Source organism: Aplidium turbinatum, chromosome 2 (genome assembly GCF_918807975.1).
Source record: "Aplidium turbinatum chromosome 2, kaAplTurb1.1, whole genome shotgun sequence".
Lineage (NCBI taxonomy): Eukaryota > Metazoa > Chordata > Ascidiacea > Aplousobranchia > Polyclinidae > Aplidium > Aplidium turbinatum.
Window position 1 is genome coordinate 46,301,272 of NC_137473.1, and position 23,613 is coordinate 46,324,884.

The 23,613-nt window shown below is 37.4% G+C and overlaps 1 protein-coding gene across 1 annotated transcript in view; it reads right to left on the minus strand.

The window, feature by feature from the left end:
• LOC145787423 (triple functional domain protein-like) overlaps positions 1 to 23,613 on the minus strand; it is a 69,841-nt gene that overhangs the window by 41,730 nt on the left and 4,498 nt on the right. Inside the window, exons 7-22 of the mRNA XM_082599169.1 lie at positions 22,034 to 22,156; positions 17,362 to 17,507; positions 16,245 to 16,446; positions 13,778 to 13,906; positions 8,593 to 8,694; positions 7,804 to 8,013; positions 6,620 to 6,724; positions 5,334 to 5,503; positions 4,689 to 4,863; positions 3,607 to 3,793; positions 3,086 to 3,252; positions 2,519 to 2,662; positions 1,633 to 1,794; positions 1,423 to 1,498; positions 747 to 920; positions 83 to 214 (exon numbers count right to left, since the gene is read on the minus strand). Of these exons, the coding sequence (XP_082455295.1) occupies positions 83 to 214; positions 747 to 920; positions 1,423 to 1,498; positions 1,633 to 1,794; positions 2,519 to 2,662; positions 3,086 to 3,252; positions 3,607 to 3,793; positions 4,689 to 4,863; positions 5,334 to 5,503; positions 6,620 to 6,724; positions 7,804 to 8,013; positions 8,593 to 8,694; positions 13,778 to 13,906; positions 16,245 to 16,446; positions 17,362 to 17,507; positions 22,034 to 22,156 (2,404 nt within the window). The remainder of the gene's footprint in view (positions 1 to 82; positions 215 to 746; positions 921 to 1,422; positions 1,499 to 1,632; positions 1,795 to 2,518; positions 2,663 to 3,085; positions 3,253 to 3,606; positions 3,794 to 4,688; positions 4,864 to 5,333; positions 5,504 to 6,619; positions 6,725 to 7,803; positions 8,014 to 8,592; positions 8,695 to 13,777; positions 13,907 to 16,244; positions 16,447 to 17,361; positions 17,508 to 22,033; positions 22,157 to 23,613) is intronic.

Genomic DNA, 23,613 nt, shown 5'->3' on the forward strand with positions numbered 1-23,613 from the left:
AATCGTGGAACGACGGCTTAAAATATGCGGTAATATGGTATGCGCTGATGCAAGTACAAAAATATAAACTAGAAAGCCATGCCTGTGTTTTGCAGCCATGAAATCATCTCGTTGACGGTTGTTTTAAATCTTTCCCAGTGTTCGATTGTGGCGTTTCGGCTGCTCCATAACTGCAGGACCTGGTTCTCCCTCTGCAATAGATCTTCCAGGATAGCTGGAAAGCAAAAATGGATGCTGAACCTGTCTCAAGAGTTCCAAACAAGCATGGCATGTGCGTGATTGAAAAATTTTTTTTAATACAGTTGACAATGTCGACAACTAGACATGCAGAATACAAATAGAGAACGGTGTTTGACCAATTTCATGACTGTGTGACGTAAAAAATCGATTTTTTTTTTTCTTTCCTTGAAATTAAAACGGTAACCAAATAAGGTAAGTAAAAGGAATAAATGCTCTGGGCTACGGCCGTGTCACACACAATGAAGAAGAATAACAGTTTGACTCAAAAAAATAATAATAATAATAATTGCTGCTTTAGATTCCCTACGGAAGCAATCAGGCGCATTTGAAAAGAACATGATTTAAACTTCAATGCGAGGACCAAATGAGTAATATATAGGCCCCGATCGAACGAAAATCATCATTCGATTGGGACCTTTATGACTTTGCAAATCCCCACATCTCCATGATGATGAATTAAAAACCGTCAACACAACGAAAAAATTCAAATGTATTTTCAAACCTACCGCGGACACAACGTTCCGGGGTATCTTGGCTGGCTGAGTTCTTCACATCGATCGTGAACTGATCCTTAGGGTAGTAGGTGACCGCTCGGTTGACATGCTTGAAGAACTCGCTCGCCAATTTACGTACCAGAGTGCAGCCGTGAAGGAAGCCATCTTTCTGTTCTTCATGTTTGTCTGAATAATATGATTTGGTAAGAATCGCACGCGTTGGTACTTGTGTTTTTGTTTTTGATGCTGAGAAACGCAGACACTTTCAGAGCCGACATGTCGGGTTGGTGCCGGGCACCTGCACGAGCGTTACTTGCAATTAACTCAATCAATGGTTCTGAACAGAAACACAATGCAAGTCACACGAGGGTGGCCTGACCTGCGAGGTATTGAATTCAAATGTTTCAGCTTAGAAAGCAAGAAAAGTCAAAATATGCAATTCAATGCATGAAAACAATAGCAGTGGAGGTTAAAAGCCCATCAGCGACCACCATAAAAGCCCATCAACGATGTTATTTAAGGATTTAGCCTCACGTGCAAACTGTAAACCACACCGAGCAAACGGTTAATGAAAAGCTTGCAGTGCTTATTATATCAATCAAAATAAGACGATAAATCATCTAATTCGTCATCATCAAGATATTATTGCTAAGCTGAAAATTAGAAAAACTGATGCAATTTTAACTACCTATTGCAATTGGTGATTCATTCCAATCTCTTGGTCGCTTGTACTCGGCTTGCAAACTGTCCAAGACGCTGCATACCTAGAAGTGGGTTTAAAAGAAATTGATAACAAATTTTCAAACATTCCGTGCTAAACTTGATCGCAGTGACTGTAATCAACGTGAAGTGAATCACAGCATCAACTTTAAAAAATCAACTTCAAATCTACGCAAACCTCATCTGCAGTTTGATAGAACTTGCTCGCTCCCGCTATGAGTCGAGATCGGTCTTCGTTATGCCGGGCAAGAGCTTGCCAAGCCTGGCGGACTGCTGCCTCCGCCTCCCGGGCTTGGTCGCAGAACTCGCCATCTCGCAGGCGGATGGCGTCAGTGTGAACCTGTTGGTACCGATAACGTTACTTTTACGTTGATGAAAGATACAAGAAACCAGGCTTCCCTTTGATGAATCTACACGCCACCAAAGTCAATTTTAGTCGCAACGTTAGAAGTAGCATGAACAACAATACGTAAAATCAATGTAAAAAAGGACAGATATTGCTAGATAAAAAAACCACCGTCTTGCAATCAATCATATTTCTGCGTAGCTTAATTTACGAAAAATATCGCATTGAAGCAATTCTAAGCGGAAAATAAATTAAAAATAGCCTTAGAAAAGTTTTGTAATTATTTTACTACCCTGCTAGGAGCGGGAGGGTACAGGTAAAACAGGATTTGTGCTGTAAGATATAACCAAGCTCAATGAACAAACGAAAACATTGTTGCTTTGAGTAAGATGGGTTAGCAATCGCTGCCAATTTTCAAGAAACTGTAGAGATAAATTTTGACAAGAATGGCTGAAGCCATATCTTGTTAGCAACTCAGTTGGTTTGACTTTAATTTAAAAAAAACGGTCCGTTCTTTTCAAGAACAAAAGCAAAATTATAATCAAACACAGAAGAAACAAATGCTGAATTTTTATTGCGCCTAAAACCATTTTGAAATTCAACAGTTAAAAAAAGATACAAAAAACGGATAAAAACACAAAAAAAGATTGATCTCACAAAACATCTCGCTAAACTATATTGATAAAATAGCGTGTCAGAAAAGTTGATATCTACACACCTGCATAACGCTGGCTCGTGTCTTTTCAGTGGCGATGAGGCATCGATCGAACTCTACTCTGCACTTCTCAGCGCTATGTCGGTTGGTAAGATTCACCTGGAGGGACTGGAGCATGTTTTCTCCGGATGCTATCCAGGTTCGGACCTGTTACGGTTGAATTTTCGTTGTTTTGCATCGATCTTCTTTTTTTTTGTTAGATGTTGTAATTTATTTAAAATAGTGCCGAACAGCTATGGGGAAATCGTTGCGCCGTTCTGACGTTATGACCGAGAAAGGAAATTTCCATTTTTTACGCGTTTTATCTCAAAACTGACAGTTAAAGAGCAATTTTTAGAGCAGAAACAATTTTTTGAATTTATCTAATAGTCAAGTAACATTTTTCGTCTTTCAAAACGAGAACATAGTAGCGATGTTTGTGGAAGATAAATTTAGATTATCCAGGTAAACATCGCTGCTGCAGAGGGGAAACATGGCGGACCATAAACCGATAAAGAAAGTCTTACGTCATCACGAGAGAAACTGAAGGCATGATTACATTGCTGACATGAAAAACATTCTTTCACTGACCAGAGCAGCTTGAGCTTCCAATTTCCGCATCAACAAACACCTTTCGAGTCTCGTCCGGTGAAGGCAGGACTTGGTATTTACTTCTCGGATCTTTCGTTGCACTTGCTCGCTCAAGTCCTTGACCCGGGCGCTCACATCCGCGTCTCCTTCGCAGACGATCTCGATGTCTAAATGGAAGGCTGGTAACCCAAACAACGAAAGCAACCGTTTTTGTACCAGGCTTACGACGTCAGACGTTAAAACGATGAAAAAATGACAATTTATAGAGAGTAAAACATTTGAAAACATAGATTATAAAATAGCAGAAACTTTTATAAGGTCTAAGTAAAGGATGTGTTGTTGATTGTATTTTGAAACATTTTAAAGACGAATATGAAAATGAAGGTGCATAATTTTAATTCCTCAGAGGTTAGAAAGCAATTTCAATAAAACCGTGTCAGTTCTTAAACTAATGTAGTGAACATCGAATAAACGTAAAATATCTTCCAAATTTGAAATTATTAAACATCTCCGTTACTTACCAGAATGCTCCAATTGTAACAATATATCTTGAGCCCTGGTATTGATGTCTTGCGCTTGACCGTGCATTTCATCTGAACGCCTAATGACCTGAGGTAACCTTTGTTCCAGCACAGAACAGTCAAACAACACGAGGTCATTGTTCGCACGTGACACATCTTCTGACCAATTATCGAGGTCCACAAGGAACTGAATAAGTTAATTTTTTTTTTGCAAAATTGTATTTTGGCAACAAAATAACTATTTTTAAAGAGTATCGCTTTCTTGGCAGTATTGCGACTCAAAGCTTTTTGCGAATTTGTGCTAAACTAAATACAAATCTAGAAACGTTCAAAAAAAAATCAAAAACGCATTTGGACAAAAAAATAAAATAAAGGTTGTCAAATAAGGAAAGGAAAATATAAAAAAGGAAATAAAATGATTGGATTGTGGAAACCACGAATGAAACACAAAAAATGTAAGTTTTAATCTTCATTATAACAAATGCAGTCAAAAATGCTAAAAATATGGGAACGGAAATTATGTTTTCTTCACTGACCTGACAAGACCTGTAATTATGAAATAAAAATCATCATTTAAATTCTGGCAATGCAGAGCGCGTGAAATTCTTTTGAACTTTTCAGTAGTTTATTTGCATGAGTAGCTTTCACGCCGTTGATGGTTAAAACTAACCAAACGGTAAGAAACATAATTATGTGAACTATACTTAAAAATGCATGATTTGATTTGCGGAGAGTGGGCCTGACAAATGTACATTGTAGAGCTATTAGAAAACGCTTGTCCACCACACCATGAATAATAATCATCACATTATTGTCGTTGAATATACGTTAAATGTTGTCGGTTTTACGTTTACTAGAAACGAAGTAAACTCTTTGCCAAAGCTCTAAACTTAAATATATTCTATTTGAATAATGTTTTACTGATAAAGCAGCAGACGTTGAATCAATGTTAAAAACGACTGAATTGCCATCTGGGGCAATAATGTATGCAAAACTCAGCTCCGTTATGTAACGCTTTTCACATTTGCTAATTCTGACATTAGTTCAACGCAAAAAGACGAATAACTTGCAACAAAACCCACCTCAGTGGAGTCACGTTCGTAACCCCTAAACTGCAGAGACAGGTCCAGCCTGGACTCATAATCCCCACAGGAGTCCTCGAAGTAACCCTGAACTATCTGGAGCTGCCTCAACACGGTCTCAACGTGCTGTATTGACGCTGTCATGTCACGACGACTGTCTTCAACGGTCGCGCATCTGAAAGGTTAGTACGTTGTTTCAACGCAAAGTTTTGTTTCCGCAACAACGGTTAGTTTTGAAAAAATAAACAAGAAAAAAGTTGCGTATTGCTTGGTAACGAAAAACAACGATCGACAACCTCCCAAACAGCATATCAACCGTTTTTTTACATTGATTCGACGTCTGCAGACGTTACATCAATGCAAAAAACGATTAGTGTGCTGTTTGGGCTGTTATTGGCACAAGGTTGAACGTTAAAAAGTCAAATTTTAGGGGTGTGGAATTCGTGCAGTGAAATGCAGCTGCATTGAAAGAAATTCTTTAAACTTGAAATCAACAAAACATCATTATAGGCAAGTTGTGAACAAAAGTGATCATTTTTTTAACGTTCCTAGATTATCAAACAATATCATCGAAATGTCGGTCTCTTAACGTGAACAAGGTAACGATAGCAGAATGAGCATTGGAAAATGTATTTTTCAATTCACTTGAGATGATGCAGCAGGGTCTTCGCCTCCCGCTGACAAGCCACGAAAGAGTCTATCAGCTGATACCGCTGCCCACGGAAGATCTTCATCCGTTCTTCCGCAGTTTCCAGTGTGTCCGCAACATCGTTAAGATGCATCTCGCTTTTGACTCCCTCGTGAGCGTTCCAGAGCTGAATTCCAAAAAAAAAGGATTTTACTTGAGTGAAAAAATGTTACGCTTTCCCAATGGCTCCCACTCAAGAAAAACAAATACACGGCTGCATAGCCGGGTTGTAGAGCCCTGATATGGCACTCGAGAAAGGACGCGGGTTCGACACCGCTCGTGCGCATGCGGCTGTATTTTTGGCAGAATACTTAACGGCATGCCTGAAAGTATACACGAAGATTGGCTTCCTTGCCTTCCCATCCACTTAACCCAAATCTTCAACCCTCGGGCGTAAGCCTGGATGGATACCCAGACAAATTAGTCGTTTTTACATTAATTCAACGTCTGTAGACGTGAACGTTGAATCAATGCAAAAAACGACTGGTTTGTATGCCCCGATAGCTCTGTTGGTTAGCGCGCGACTTCGTGAAAGAAAAAGCTTCAAGATCAAGCGGCACTGGTTCGATTTTCGGGGTATGCGCTTGAGCAACGCATTCTAAAGACTGATCTCCATTCGGCGGCACCTAATGGATGGAATAATTTCCCGGCAACAACACTTCAACAATCGGAAACTTCACTCTGTCAATCTCGTTAAACGGCCCTGCGTCAAAAGCCTTTACAAGTATGCCAAAGTACCAGGAGTAACCTATTAAGGCTTTGTCAATCCGAAGATAAAGATTCAAAACCAAACCAAACCAACCAAACCATTTGCTGTCTGAGTACGACACAAAAAAGCAAGAGAAAATGGAAGACAGGAAAAGAAAGAATTGGTTGGTAAAATAGAAAGTACTGTTGTCATTCTTTGTGAAGAAAACAAGCCAATCACGGCCTGAAATGGTAAGAAAGCAAAATTTCATGTTCAGCTTCAAACATAGACAGATATCAAACAGAATCAAACTTTCAAACAGAATCACAATAACGAATTTCACCTGACGCCGAAGCTTCTTATTATCTCAAGACTAAACATCTTTCCAGACTGCAAAGACCTTATAAAAATGACAAAACCATTACACCGGCTAGGAAAAGTTACAGCTTTTTTCATAAATTCAACGTCTTTAAATGTTATCCTACCGTGCATACATTAAGGAACAGAAACTTTACGTATATAAATAACAAAGTCGATTGAAAAGAAAGCAGTCACCTCTTTGAGGTTGGTATTGAAAGACACGGACATGTCTAAGATGTTCCTCCTCCTCTCAACTCGGCGAGCGAAGTCTCGGATCTGCTCCTCCAAGTTCCGAGCAACCTGGTGACAAAAAGAAATGATGAAAATACCAGCAGCAAGGTTGTTGTCTCCTTTGCTGTGCTCATTCCAAGACAGCAAAACCCGTCATTTTAATACATGAATGAATCAATGTAATCATGAAGTGTTTTGTTGTCTAGGTTGGCGTGCTGGGATATTGTTTCCCATCTGGTGAAATCGTCCTTTTTTTTACATTGAATCAACGTCTGAAAACGTTGATTCTACATTGAAAGACACGTCTGCAGACGTTGAATCAATGTAAAAAGGGACAGATTCAACTAACTTTGACTCCCGGCTTCAGCTGGTTGTTGAAAATACCCCTCACCTCTACCAAGGGTGTGATAAATTTGGTGGGCGTCGTTGCTGAAGTAAAGGCGGCCGAGAGAAAGGAACTGGCCGCCCTACTCTCTTTAGTGCCGAAGGCTTAGTACAATGAGAACCTTATCTTCTCATACCCGAAACTTGAATCAAGTATGGGACCCCTTTGCTTTTTTTTAACTAACTGGGAGATGGCAGCTGGTGTTATTTTGTCCTGAGATGTTAATTGACTGAACCATCACGCAGCAACTGTTTAAAAACTGAAGTCATTCAACCTTCAGTGCTGAAACTCAAATTTTAATTGTATGACGAGATTTTTTTGTATTAAACTTTAGAACAGATTATGGTCTATATTTTGGGCTTCTTATTTTATTCAAAGCATATTCTTTACATTAAAAACAGCTTTCAAAACATTCATGCAAACATAGTGATAGCTTCACATTGTACCTCGGCGAGTAGCAGAAGATTACAAATGAAATATGGGCCATTTTTGTTTCAAATAATGCTAAATAGAAACAAAAACAATGCGTTGGTATGATGACAGGAGACCACATTACAAGTAAGATATCCAAAAATCGTTTTATTCATTGGAAGTGATATATGAAATAAAAGAAATTAATAAAGCGTATAATTATTAAATGGTAATAATAATAATCGACATAACTTATAAAAAAGCATTGAAAATTGGTGGGATAAAATCAAATCGATCAATCTCATTCAAGATCCGGTTTAGACTGGTTTCTACGGAAAATTGTCATCTGTACCTGAAAAATCTCGTGAGGATCACAGTCACCGCTCTGTGCCAACTGTTCAGCGGCTTCGAGAAGCTTCTCTGCGTTCGTGTATGTGTTTTGAGCGACGTCTTCGAAGTCTTCGTGTCGCTTACGTAGCTGCGTTGCACGGTGTGGTGATTTACCAATACCGGTGTACTTTGCTAAAAACGCCTCGCCATGTTCGGCTATCCATTGAAGCACCTTAAAGACAATGATAAAATTTTTTAGCAGCGTGAACTATTTCATCGTTCATATGGCAACTTGGTTAAGAAAAATGTAAGTTAAAGCAGCTACTTCTAAAATGCTTTGCAATACTTAAATAAATGGCTTTAAATTTTTTTACAGAATGAACAGAATTTGGTTCGAAATTGAAGACACGTTTATAACGTTATACCAACGTTTTATACGTCAATCAAAAAATACTGCAAAGACAATTTTCAATTGCGATTTAACTTCACATCAAGCTCACTTATATAATTTGTAAAATTCTATACAAAAAAAACAATTAATTAGTGTGCATTATTCGATTTCGACATCATAGTTAATGTTGTCTGCTGGAAGTGTTAAAACACTGTTATAAGTTAAACACTTTTCGATTGTTTAGTGACTGTCATTGCCAACGACAATTGGTAGATTAGTACCAGAAAGAGATCGACATAATAGCGACTTTCTAGACAGATTTTTAAGGTATAAACTATCCTCAAAATTCGATAAGTCAACATTTTAGTTCACTTTTTCAAACAAACCGCTTTGGAATAAAAACTTAAACTTGTAGCATACCTGTTGAACATCATGCTCGTAGACCCGAAGCTGATGTTTCTGCGCCAATGACATCTTTCTCTCGTGCCATCGCTTCTCCAACTCTCTGTGATGATGAAAGACCTTCGAGAAAACAAAACAAACGATAATAAGACTGAGGAAGTGAGGATAATATTTATCATCATCATCGGCCATGCCTGAATTAAGGCGTCGGCTACCGTGAGTCTCCACAACGATCATTTGTCCAATGTCCATAGTACTTCTTAAGTTTACAAAATCTTGGCTTGACCATGTTGAAAGATTTTAAAAGATTTCCAAACGTGGACGAAGATAACAAACCTACCTACTTCATCCCTTTCCCAATGCTACAGGACTTTTGAGGTTAAGGCTAAGACCTGAAGTGAACTTGAGCCTGCGCAATGGAGTTTTAAAGTGAAGTACAGTGTGCGCAATCCAGGCCTCACCCTTTAAACCAGGGGTTCCCAACCTTTTTTGCTGTTCGTACCCCTTTGTCAGGTCAGAGCATTCATCGTACCCCCAAAACATTCTGATTAAATTTTTCAGGCATATATTGCTAAATTAAATTGCTTTTATAACTTAGCTCAATTAAATGTTAAACCGATATTTCACACAAAAATGCAATAATCAAAAGAAATTAAATATCAGTTATTTTGTTTGTCACTTCTCAGTGAGATATTTGTTGCTGCTTCATTGATAAAATCCGCTCAAACGATGGTTCCATTTTACTTTAGGGAAACATCTTCATTCAGTTGCAGACGATTTCTGTACTTATTCTTGATATACATCATGGTCGAAAAGCCACTTTCACAGTAATAAGTTGTTGAGAAGAGAATTAACACTGTCATGGCTTCCATAGCAAGACTTGGGAAAGATTCATAGCAAAACATCAAAAATCTTCTAACTTTGATTTTTCAAATAGCAGTTAAATTTTTGGCAGCTTTTTCATTTCGATGATGTTCTCCTTCAAATTATCCTCATCCGACAATCAAAAAGAAATGGATTTATCATCCAATGCTGGAAGTAATTCAATTCACCAGCAAAAAAGTAACCATCGAAAGAATCAACCAGCATCTTTAAATGGAAAATAATTTCATTTTTGACATTTTGCAGCAAAGAGTTATTTGCAATTTGATCAATACAAGAAAAATTAGCAAGGTTTCTATTTTCAGCAGCAGCAAGTAAAGAAACACGTTGTTATGAGACAATGAGGCTTCTTAGCCTACTAAATAACAACAATGATTTGTATATTTTTTTTTTTAAAGCAAAGGCGGTAATGGCATAATATCATCTACAATTCCAAAATAAAACTGTAGGCCTACTTTGAAACCTGTTTGAAAAGCTGCTCTGTGACACAAGAATCTTCGTACCCCTTGATGTTTAATCTCGTATCCCCAAGGGGTACGAGTACCCCCGGTTGGGAACCCCTGCTTTAAACTCAAGGGTCGTCTGCCCTGACTCAGCATGCTGAGACCAGGATAGTGAGGTCCCTGAGTTATAGGTTTTATATCAGACTTTCACTGTTTTCGCTTCTAGTTTAAGAACCTTTCCTGGAAGAACGAGAACATTTTAACCCAGTGCTGGGGGCTTGGTTTGGGTATGTTAGGGCATGTACAATGCAGTACGCTTACACATCGCACCTACAAGAGCCAAGCCTTCTCCGGGTATTCAACCTATACCTGGGGCGGCCCCAGTGGGGCCCTGATAGGTACTACTGCTCTGGACCAGAGCAGGCCTGGGAGTCAAGAGAAGTAAGGGGTAACTCCACATTGCTCAAAGCAACACATACTCAAAGTGGTGTCTCCTGACCGGTTACAGTTTTATGTCAGTTCTGTGGAACTTACTGCTTTGCAATTCAACATGAAAAATTTCATAAACAATAAATGATATCAACACTGCAAAAAGAGTACTCACTGCCAAGTAAAAAAGTCAAGCATAGCAAATAATTAATAATTTAATTCATTGCTAAAATAACTTCATACGTAGACGATGCTGCCATGAATGGCACCTTGAGCTACTTACAGAAATTACTAAGTGAAATCGTATAGTTGAAACCTGTAATACCTACTCGGTTCGGAATAATCCGGTTTAAACCGCACTAATTCGTGACTGCCAATTAGGTCAGTTTAAAAATGCTCAAACTGAAGACATAAGTTTGACAAAGATCAACAATTAAAGACCATTTCATTTAAAACTGCAAATGCTTTCTAAAGAATTAAGCTACAACAACGCACACGAAAGAGCATTGACCGCGGTTGAAACGTTTCAACTGGCAAAATAATACAAAGAATGAAAATACACATTATGCTACTTAGACACGGACGAAGTAAAATCGAGCTGACAGGATAAAGAACTACTTCAAACCACCTATAGTTGGATCAATATAGTTATTGTATAAAAGAACAACTAGCAACGCTACAAAAAGTTAATGTCTCAACACTCAAACAATATATACTTTCAAGTAATTTGTCTTCAAAACCAGGTTAAAATGTCAATCCTGTTACATGCGATTTTAATAGCTTCACCTCCCAAAGACATGGAATTAATAAACCGAATATTTGTCATGTAGCCTGTAGGTCTGTTGAAAGCAACCTGACGTAAAAGAAAACATGCCAACACACTTTGCAGACTAAAAAATTATCTTTTTTTACGGCGTTTTAACGGTCCTAGACAATGAAGTGATGTAAAAATGGTAAATTTTGATAGTAATATAGCAGTAAATCAAACGTGTCTGCTGTTGGTTGTCTTGGAAAGCGCTTGCTTCAAAGATAAAATTCCGTTCGTTTTTATGAAATTCATTTCACTTCTTGTGCAAACTGATTGGCCCTTTTGGAATTTTGTTTTGGAGCTTGATTGGAGCTTTTCACTTCATTGTTTCATTTAATTGTAAGCAATATCTTCTCAAAACTAGAATATCGAGTTTTCTTTTTTTACTTTCAACGCTAAACATTGTCAACAAAAAACATAAATCCACAAATAGAGTCATAAAAAAATGCTGTCATCGCAGTAGGCGATTCATTTGTTGTATCTAAAAGTACCAGAAGTGTTACAATGTTTAAAACAGGAAAGCAGTTCTGATCGGTTAGACCTGTTTGCAAGGTAAATGATTACAATTCAACTGATAAAATCCATACTTTTTACACTGATTCAACGTCCATAGAAAACAGATCGTACAGCAAAGTTGGTTGCAGTGAACCCCTTTCACCTTTGCGTTGACAGCGTCATATGCTGACAGTAAGATTTAAATCCAAAACAACATCTATGTACGTTGCTTAAAGGTAACATAGCATACTTCGCATAGGAACTTTCAGTTCAACAGCATGAAAGTGCCTTTCACTGAACAACAAAGTTTCCAAAATGAATTTACAAACATGAAGCAGACATTAGGTGAACGACATGTTGTAACTGTGTAAGATAACACAAGCAAATCTACTGGCTACTGCCTTAGTGGAATCAGTTTGCATCATCATGAAAATAGGAAAAGACTCAAAGTAGTGCCGTTAAGGAAGACGACATGCACCGGAAACCTTACCCAAAGTGAAGGTGAAACCAAAAGACCATAAACAAAAAGAGTAAGACATATAAAATTTACAATCGATTTCGTTTGCGACCGTTCTGAATGTGACCACAGATGCAATACAACCGACAGCCAGAAGCAACAAAAAACGCACACCATGGCACACAGTCATCCAGTGAGCTCATCGAGAAGCTCTCATCGCTCCGTCAAGTCGCCCAAGATGCGAGAGACGTCATAAGAAGGATTGGGTTGCTTCACCGAGCGAAGTAAACTTTTGCAGTCGAAAACCACAAAAGAAGGTGGAAATTTTGTATCGTTTAAGATTTAAGATGCAAGCTTTCAGTAAACAATTCAAGCCTTTTAAAAATCTAAAACTTTTGTTTTTTCTGTTAAGGTTGATTAAGCAGGTACAGCTCGATTTTAGATGCATTCATACAGATACAGCTCAATTCGTATCATGAATATGACGCTAATGGCAAGATTATTATTATTATTATTACTAGTCATTATCTGACCACACAACAACATGTCAGACTTAGATGTACATCATGATGATTGATAAGCACGTATATTTCGAAAGTGTTCTTCGGGCAAGGTTGATCACGAACCCATCGCCTGAGCTTGCCAAGCACGTCCAAGAATGTGAAACAGCCTGAATAAAAGTCTTCTTCCTTTCGTGTGAAACAGGATTGTTCAGATTTCAGGGTAAGTGGTGGAAAGTCAGGTGAGTGTAGCTTCGTTCAGTGCTGCTATGTCATCCATTTGGTGCCTTGTAAATGGGACATTCGAGAAAGACATGGTCAGCACTCAGCAGTTTGTTCGTGCAAATTTGCAAGCTAATGAGAGATCTTGAAGGACTTCTGCATGTTAAAATGGAAGCGGCTGACTCTTGTTCGAATACAATTGAGCTTGACCCAAGTCGGCCGGGGCAGGTCCATACCGGGGCCCGGGGGGCGTGCCACAGGATGAGGTATAAAACCATAGAATGAAAATGACTTGTCTTTTTAAAGTTGCTCGTGCACCCACAAAAAACTAAAACATATTTTTAGTCTATGCCCAACTATATATCGCCACATGAACAACAGCAATAGTACAGTCTTGAAAATTTGCTTCTAAAATCATAAAGGGACTAAAACACTTCATTATGACGCCAGTGAGCAGAACTTCGAATATTACCTGACAACTGACATCACAAAAACGCGTACAATCCTCTTTTTTAAGTGGATTGCGTCATTGTGTACGATCAGAGTCTATTTGAGTTACAGTGATCTACTTCGGTTATTGGTTATTTCAATGCGACATTCCATCACAAAATTAGGCCAATTGGTCTATTACTATCCATTAAATAAACAATAGTTTTACACGAGTAGATAACTCGTTCAAAAATTACAGACTTTAGACTGCATTAATAGAAAAACGTACGGAACACGTCGATAATTTCCTTCACAAATAACCCGCGTTGCTGTCAAACGATAGAAACAAACCGTTTGATTGTAGAGCAATTACGAAACTCAATACTGGAACAATTTTAAAAGCTAAATAGCAATTGTCTATCTTCAACATGAGACCTATTGTATTTACGTCGATTTAACGAGTGTAGAGTAGACTACCAATTGATCTCGTCGAAGTAAAAGCAATGAAGTTTTATCATTAGACACAATTTTTTTTTACCTCGTGTATGCTGTCCAACACTTGCTGTGAGGCTCCGCTGTAGTCTATGAGTTGAGCCAGAACATCGTCGGTGCTGGGACTTGCGGGTTTTTGAAGGAAATCAAGTAATTCTTTCCCGTTCTCACAAACCTGAAAAACAGATGAACAAGTTCTGAAAAGCGAGAAGAAAAAATTATGCAATCTTTCAATTTATTGAAATTGTCATGTGCTTACTTCGCTTGCAAGACAACTAACACAATTGCATCTTCCAATTGCAAAAGTGGATGTGCACATTGACCTTTCAGTCGATAACCAATGGGATAATTTTTCAACTTTAATGGTAAGCTACTTGTTCATTCATTGTTGCTCTACAACTGTCATGGTGTTTTATTAATGTAACTACAACATTAAAGGACTTATTCTCATCCGAGCAACACAATCAGTAACGTATTTAAAATTTGGGTAACCCCGGCCTGGAATCGAATCAAGGCCTACTTGCACCGCATACGAAGACACTAATAACATGAACAGGGCAACTTTGCTACTTCAGCTCAACAGCGTGAAACCTTCTGCTTGTTACTTGCTTAGCAGCGTCGAAGCTACAAATTGCTTACTCACATTAATCAGCAAAATCGACATCACTCCACTTGAAAACAATTGACGTTTTTGTTGTTCTTATGGCAATTAGCGTTGAAAGTAAAAGAATGAATTAACCAATATTATCTAAGACAGCAAATCAGTCGCTTTTTACATTGATTCAACGTTTAACCAAAGTAGAATACTTCACAGTGTAGATTCAAACAATCTGTTATAGCCTGATGCTGCGGGTTCTTTTTGGCAATATCAAATTACACTAGCTTTCGGAACACAGTTCCCTAGTCATGTGCTATGACGAATGGTGTTAAAATGCAAAGTAGAATATGTTGACATTTTAACTAAATCAAAGATAAATCACGTTGGACCAGTTGCAAAACTTTTGCGTCATCACGTAATGAGGTAAGTTTAAATGTACAAGCTAACGTTAGATTAGCGCAAGAGGACTAACACTGACTTGAGATTTAAAGAAAATATTTTATTTGTAAAATAAATATTGCTTTACCAGGGGTTAAAGTGCTGTTATATGATACACTTAGCCAGATGCCACAAGGACAACATCAGTAGAATAGGCATGAGTGGACAACAAAAGACCACCGCACAGCACAATCGACAAAAACTACAATGTTTTTGTATCGATTCAACGTCAAACAACGATGATTTGATAAAAAGAACGTTTATACTTGAGCATCCAGCCTAAGATAATTTCGCATGGGAAAACAAACCAATCACAAAAAAAGCAAGTATCTCAAAATGGTTTAGCATTGTTTCGATGCAACAAATAAGTATTGTCCTACACCTTCATGTTTATGACATAACAAAGCAACTTCGAAAGGCTACGCAATTCCAGTCTGCAAACTCAACCCAAGAAATTAATCTATAATTTCAAGCTTGTTGGGAATAAGAAACACCAAACTACAGGCTCCATGCAAAACCATTCGATTGTGAGGTACAGCAACTAAATTATAGGCTTGATACGCAAAAAGGAAAGCAAGAGCTATGTTTCGGCTATTTCTGCATCAATGCTTCGTCCACTAACGCAGCGTTCAGCCAAGCTGGAAGATCTTTCTACCTGAAAACTGTTTGTTGTTGCAAGATCAAGATTGAATAAATAATGATTCCATCCAAACGCCACTCAAATAAAAAGTCATTTGTAACGTTGATTTAACGTTTTAAAGCATCGAAATTGCGTTAAATCCTTTGGTTTAACTTGCTCAACTGCATACAATTCATAAAATAGCCGAGGTGTCGGTGCGAGTGATGGAAAGATTATGACTCCATTATTGAACAAGGAACACAGCAAGTAAAAAGCATAGCCACAGAACAACACCGCTCCACCAGCAATGGTTTCATGTTGACGACAGTTAACAAAAATAAATCCTTTCTCCTAACCTCAGATGCCTTTGCTTCACAAGTTAGACCTATTTACGTGACAGTGCCATTAAGCCAGTTTTATTTGTCGTATCCAGGCTTTCGCCCTGTGGCTGAAAATTTAGAAGTGCACAGGAAGGCAAGAAAGCCGATCTTAGTGTCCACCTTTAGACATGCAGTAAAAATCAAATCCGTATGCGTATTTGTAATCTGCAGATCGCTGCAGCAGGCGGTGAATTTCTCGAAACATTTTTGATATAAAGTAAATTATGTGAGCCGCGTGTGAGCGATTCGCGATCAGCAGAACAAGGATACTAAATTGCTGTCAATATGCAATTTCAAAGCAAGAAAGTTTGTTAGTCAAGTTATCCTGATTACAAGACAACACACTCAGCCATCAACATACAAACCACATTTCAGACCTCCCAAATCTTAAAACCTTAAGTTTGCAAGTTTTTTTTAACGTTGCCATGCATTACAATAAATAAACAAGAACATTTTGCAGTTTGAAATGTGTCCTCACATCATGGTAGGCTCCTGTGATCCGCTCGTGAAGGGTATGATGCTTTTGCAAGCTTTGTTCCAGCACAGATATTGAAGTGACGGTCGTCGAAGAATCAGTTGGATATCTTTCGTCATTGTCACATTCTCTGCGCCAGTCGACTGTGTTTGTGACGTACCTTTCCACCCGTTGGTGAAACTTCACCGCCAAAGCCATGAGACGACTAAAAAAATACCAAAGTGGCTGGTCATGATACGTTTTGGTGGCTGGAAATATGCTGAGTAATGATTTTATCAATGATTCAATATTTTATTTTCGATAAGATTACTCGCAAGCAAATGCGACATTTAACAAAAGTTTACAAGATCTAACACCATAAAAGTGTGATAAACGGCTAAGTTCGTGCTTCAAAAGAAAGTGTCCTATTCTGGGGACAAACCAAAGCATAGCTTGGTGACAGTCTTGACCGAATCTCTCTCAGCTGCCTGTGACAAGAATCAACCAAGCCCTCCTGGATCGTACTTTGATAAAGCAGTTCGTGGCCAGCTTTTAAAATCCGTTCCTTTTTATACTGATCTAGCGTTTGTACACGTTCAACTTTTTCGAAGTTGTTGAACTTTGAAAAACGAAGAATCTTCTCAGATTTGGTCGCTCTGGTGCCATGGGCTATGACAAGACTCAAAATGCCAATGTCAGGCAGTTCAAGGAGACGATCAGCCAGGTCACCGTTGCTTGCCCCAGCTACAAATCTTTCATGGAATGAAACGTTTTCAGTCGCTTTGAGTGGTTGCATATGAAGATGGCCAGTTGGCTAACATTCAGACAAACAAGTGGAAATACCAGTCACACAAGAAAGCTTTTAATAGTTTCAGTATAACCGACAATTTCATTTCCATTTTATCACTCAATGTACAAAATATTCTCAAGTTTAACAAACGTGAGTAAGCGAAAACTGATATTTAATTGACATAGTCAATTACGCTGGCACAGTTACCTTGGTTCACCGATGGTACATATAGGATGACAATAGTAGATCGTTTAAACAAGAACAACTTGAAGAGTGATTTTAAGATAATTCCAATCTTGAAGTCATGGCTTTCTGGTTAACTAAAAACTTTTTAATGTTAATTAATCAAACCTTCGTTCGTCCAAGGCTGCAGCAAATATTTTCCACTCCAGATCAAGGTTTGCGGATATAGCTCTGATATCCTCGGCAGCGTAGTGACCGGATTCTAACAAGCGATTAGCCACCAGCATCACCCGGTGGACGTTCACGTACACGCTCTGAAAAAGAAAATATATCTCTTGCATAATTTCGTGAAAACTTCCGGTTAAAATCTCAGGATTACAGTTTCCTTTTCAGTACAAGCAAATTTGAATTGATTAGAATTAACTTTAATATTTGCTCGTAACAATTTATCACAATAAAACGCAAAATTCTGTTTACAACAGTTTTGTTTCTGTTGGTACAATTGCTTTAGTGAAATATGAAAATTTCAACTTCATTTCCTTTGTAGCATTGTGTCTTTAAGTAAGTTTTAATCACCTTAATTTTACACTTTGTAGACAAAGTCTACATACAAAGTCACAAATCACGATTTAGAGTTGCTAACATAAAAACTTTACAACGACGGAAAAATAACAAGTTAATGTTCTGTTATGCTTGGTTTTAAAAACTAGAGTCTCCTACAACTCAGCAGATGTGAATTGAGCATCTCGTAGTTGAGCAAGTGACAACTCAGCTATTAACGTTTCAGCAAAATCAGTTTAACAAGCTATGACTAAGCAAATCTGTATTCTGTCATGAGCTAGTAAATCTCATTTGCTGACTTAGCAGTAGCTGAAATGTACTTGCTGAGTGAAAGCATTAGCTGAGTTGCCGCATGCCCAGTGATAAGACGATCTAAAAACTATGCTTCACCCGTATGCATTCCATTGAATAAAAACAATTTTTATATGTGTACTTTTTTTTAAATTTATTCCTAGTTTATTTTCTTCTAAACAAGTTTCTAGTCGTAAAATTTGTCAGAGAACAGCAGTAGAGATTAAAACTTAAAAGTAAACTTTCAGGCACGTTACTATAGTTTTTCAGTTGGAAGTGCAGTTATATACTTCAAAGATCAGTTCTTATAAAATGGATTATTTGCGCTACTTTAACATTTTTAAACAATTTAGATTTCGCACCACCAAAGGTTACAGTGGATTAAAGCACAATTTGACAAATATACGACTAGTTTGTTTCAAAAATACATTTGGTTTGTTAACTTGTCATGCAACACCACTCAGCACCACAGTAATTTCCACTTGGCAACTCTGTTTATGAAATGTCGTCATGATGAAATGACAATACATTGCGACTTGATCAAAAGTTGCCTTGCTTCAAAAAACGCAATAAAATATTGCAATAGCAAGAAGTTTACAACTTAACCTTACAACCGCAATGTGTTCGACTAAATAACAAAAAGCAGACGAAGACGAAACGTATAAATCGACACCTCACTTTAGAACTAAACTATCTTTGTGAAACTTTGAGGTTAAGTTGTCAAAGTTTCAAAATTAAACATACAGTCATAGACAGTTATCTAGATCTTGAATAGACTTCATATTTTTAGCTTTATCAAACATTTTGACAAAAAATGAAACATACAATCAATTCTGAGAAAACAAATCAATAGTTTTTTTTTATCTAGTCTAAACCTTAAAAACATTTGGTCAGGCTATCACCCACAACAATATTTCAGTAAAATTTCATGCTGCTTTTAGGTAGATCGCCGATTTGAAGAAGTGTCTTAGTACCAGATTGCCTTTTCCAGTTAGCTTTTCCCACTTTTGATCATAATCAATTCTTTTTTTAAAATATTGGGTTTTATGAAACTATTGCTCATCAAACGATTATCTTACATCCAAAAGCAACATAAAAAACCTGCAGCAGAAACAAGTTTTTTCAAACCAAAACTACAGCGCAATCATATCATATCAGTCTCTCATCGATCACAATTGAAAAGCTGGCGGCAAACCAAACAAGTTTAAATAATAACACCACATCGCCAGCAACCTCAACAAATAATTTTACACTTATCAAACAAAGAAAGACGAAAAACTGATGTTTTGCTTAAAATTGATTTTTTGATGAACTTGAAGTACTTGTGAAAAGCGGTGTGAGCAATATCTCCATCTCACCGTCATTACTCGTATGAGAGCGTATGAAAACAGCGCAATTTACAAATCAGTGCATTGTTTCAACATTGCCAGACGTCTACAGATACAACGTTTGCAAACATTAAAACAATTAAAAAATAACGGATTTTGATGTTTGGAATTTCCACATGCCGTCCGTAAAAAATGACCAACTCTAAATAAAATGTAAAAAAATGGTTCAACTTCATGGCCTCAATTTAAAGTTCAAATCAACATCGAATTTTAAACCAAAATGTACTACAAAGTATGTGCAGTTGTGCACTATCAGTGATAAGTTTCCAGAACCAGTCAATGATATTCTCAAATCTCAAGTAGGCATGTATAAACGTAAAGAGAAAAGATTTAGTTTTGTAGAATGTGGATGACTGGTAGACCAACTAAACATCGCTGTAGTGTCGTAGAGTAAGAATTCATCGACTATAAGCTGCTATCTGCGCAGCACTCTTTTTCTTTTTAAAAGGTTTCAGCTATCTCGCATAAACTGCTTTCGAAATCAGGGTTGCAATTTATTTAAAAGCAAAGCTTACAATTTATTTAAAAAGCAAAGCTTGCAGTTTTTTTGCATCAAACATCATACATTTCACAGTTTTAAGCCAAGAAAAAAGGCACATATAAATAGTAGAACGGGTTAAGAAAATCGTTGAAATAAAAATGTACTAGGATTGACAGTTTCAATGAATTTATCAACACAAGTGAATGTAAGCAGAAATATCAGCAATAACTATTCTATCATAGTTTAACATGACACCCAGGCAGGCAATCACTTATCAACAACAGAGCGGTGTTCTCGGCGCCACAGGTATAAGGGAAACGGATTACCGGAGACAACTTGACAAAAGTAACGAAATGAGTGTCTTGCAAATCACCTAGTGTTTTAGTTTTAACATTGCTAGTTTTAACATTAACATATGTCATGTGATGATTGATTGACGATATTTGATTGTTTTTTTTTAAAGGCAAAGCAGCCCATCAAGTCAATATTTTCGCAAGCTCAACGTCTGGAAACGTTGAAAGATTGACAATGGATGAGTTAAGGTAAAAACGACTGATCCTGTAGCCTGGGAAAATTTTAGAAACGAAAAGTAAAACAACTGATTGAAAAAAATGGCAACCAAGCATTAGCTGTGGAATTAAAAACAGCCAATTATACTCTTGAAAATAACGCAACTTTCTCCTTAATGCAAAAACAGTGTCAAACTAGGCCTACTATGTGGCACAATTCAATATAAACTGCATGAGCACTTACATCTCGCTGATATACCAATATACTTTTCAGACAAGTAAACTATGAATATATAACCTTGCCAGCAAATCAGTCGTATTTTACATTGTTTTAAGTTTTAACGTCTGCAAACATTGAATCAATGTAAAAAGGACTGATTTGGAAGCTGATAGATAACATGCAAACAATACAATACAACAGTCCAGCAGCTAAACCGAAAGCTATGGCCTGTTTTGGATCTTTCAGTAGAAGATTTAGCTGATTGATATAGTAATGCCATGCTTGTGGAATGTGGGTGTGGAGTGGTGATCTCATTGAAATTTAAGATATGGATTTGTTACAAGCAAACATTAAGTCTGTTTTCTTAAAACTAACCAGTCCGATTTTGAATTGTACCTGTGCACACTGCACATGTTGCTACGAGCCAGTAATTACAGGAATAATTCATTTGGATGAAAAAAACATCTGTTGTAGCATTTCATGCTTGAGTGCCTCCAATGTCCAATCCAACAATTAACGATGGAAAGATATTTCACAAGCAATACGTCTTAAAAATTAAACTACACACTGGTGGTGCAAATATGACGTATGTGATCATCAGAGCATCAGCAAAGAGATTTACCACAATAACAAGTACATACAGAGATGTTATCCCCACTGAATGAACTTCTTTCACGTGTGGAGGTCCCAGACAGCAAATCAGTCGTTTAACCAAACAAAACATTGATTCAACGTCTACAGACAATGTATTATGTAAAAAAGACTGATTTGCTGTGACAACACGGCCAAACGTAAACGGCAACGGCTGCTGTCTGTTTCTTCACAGCATGGTGAAAAATCAATGGCTTATATGGCATAGCTGCTGTGTGATGGTGACAAAAAAATGTCCTTTTTTTACATCGCTTCACTGTCATACGACATCAAAAATAATGCAAGAGTTACGTTTGTAAACTGGAAGAGCTTGTTTGTGAGATTGACGTTGTGTGGGTGGCCGTGGCCCGTGAATGACAGAAAAGCGAATCAGATTGCCGATGAAACTTTTGAGCAATTTTTGAAAGCACAACAAGCAAACAACAAAACAGTTACAGTTTGTATCGATTTTACGTCAATTCAACGTGTGGTTGAATTTGATCAACGTAGAAATGGTTCAATACAGTTGGAAAAACACTGTGAATCATGACCACACAAACAAATGTAGATAGATTCTTTCTCTGAATGAACTCATTTTTTGTCTGGAATAAAATAGGCAACCAGCCTCTTCTCCTAACTTCTATTAAAAAAATGTTTTGTTGTTGTAAATTAAAGTTTTGTTGAAATGTCATCACGTTTCGCTGAAATGATGCAGGCGCGAGTCAAATCTCTTTGTTAACAAGCTCAGACTTCAACCTACCATTGAATTAGTGGCGAAATGCCTGTGACTTTCTTGAAGATCAGATGCTTGCTGGTAATTGGAACCTATTTCTGTGCAGTTTCCAACAAAGACGGCACGATTTTGCTTGATCCATTCAAACATCTGTGATTCAACAAGATTTCTCCATTATGTAATTGAATAAAACTGATTAAGTTTACTCACAATTTGGCATATTGTAGGTGAGCGAAAAGCTCTTTGAAACAATATCTCCACTCAAATCTGACCACTTGTGTTGCGATTGAAATCCTATGAGTTAATTGAATTAAACAATAAATCCGAAAGCACACAGGAACTACTTCCAAATATTTTAATCTCCATCTCGAATCATCATCATAATTCTATTTGAATAAGGACCTGCTGATGATCCCCCTTTTAGGGCGAAACAGGCTGTAAAGGTTTTAGAGAATAGTAACTATATTTGATGTCAATCTCCACCTCAATATTTAATAAAATAAAAAAAAAACATCTGCAATTTTACAGATACAACGCGGTTTTTGTAACCACTGTGGTCGAACGGCATTGAACAATATCGGAGAAGTTAAGCATACTTTTAAGAGTGAAGACAATATTGTGTAGATGTCAAACTTTCAGTATCTAGTGAAACCATAAAACCCAAATGAAATTCTAGTTGTTTTCGTTAAAAAGACATTAGGCATACTTTGAACAAAAATGCATGCCAATTAGTGAGTGAGCCTTTTTGTTGATATTTTTAAATGTTTACGCCTAAGATAAAGTGTCTTAAACAGTCGTTTGGCGTTTAGGCAAGTGGCATGCATTGTAAATAATTTTAAAATGTAATCATTGTCTTCAAAACCAAAGTGTCACTGACTCATAAAAAGACAAAACAAACAGCACGGATAAATAACACAGATAGGAGACAGCAAGCTACACCAAGACATTAACGAAAGCCTAATTTCGCTTTTTTGTTAACTACACAACTACGGACGTTAAACTGACAATAATATTGTCGATTTTGTCAAAACTAGAAGCGTGAGGATTTCAAGCCGGTTTAGTCGCCCTACGCCTTACAACCTATTAGCACAACAGCCTAAGGCGAACGATAGCTCAACGGGTGGTTTTCAACGCTTTTATGTGGATTTCCAGCGACCAACCAGTTATCTTTGCAAAAGGGATGGAACATGGAACACAGGCACGACTTGTATTGATTTCTATCGATCAGTCGCAACGCTTTTCGGGTTCATGTATAAATTTCAAACCTATTCTTTGAAGGCGACTGGCCGAGAGAATAGGTTAAACGAATTAGAGTTGAAATTATAAACTGCTGGAAGGTGCTCGCACAAGTCGTTAAGAAAGAGTTGTTTCTTTGCGAAAAAACATACCAGAGTGATTTGCTGTACCACTACAATTCAAGCCAGCAGCATATTGCAATAAGTTTTGACTGGAAACTAAAAAAAGTTTTTGCTGTGGACCTTGCATAAAATCAACATTTTAAATTGTAAGAAAACAAAATTTCATAAAAATGGTAATTTAATATGAACACCATCCATACAATTGCTGGGCATATTCTTCATAATGGGAGCACACACGCGGCAGTGTTT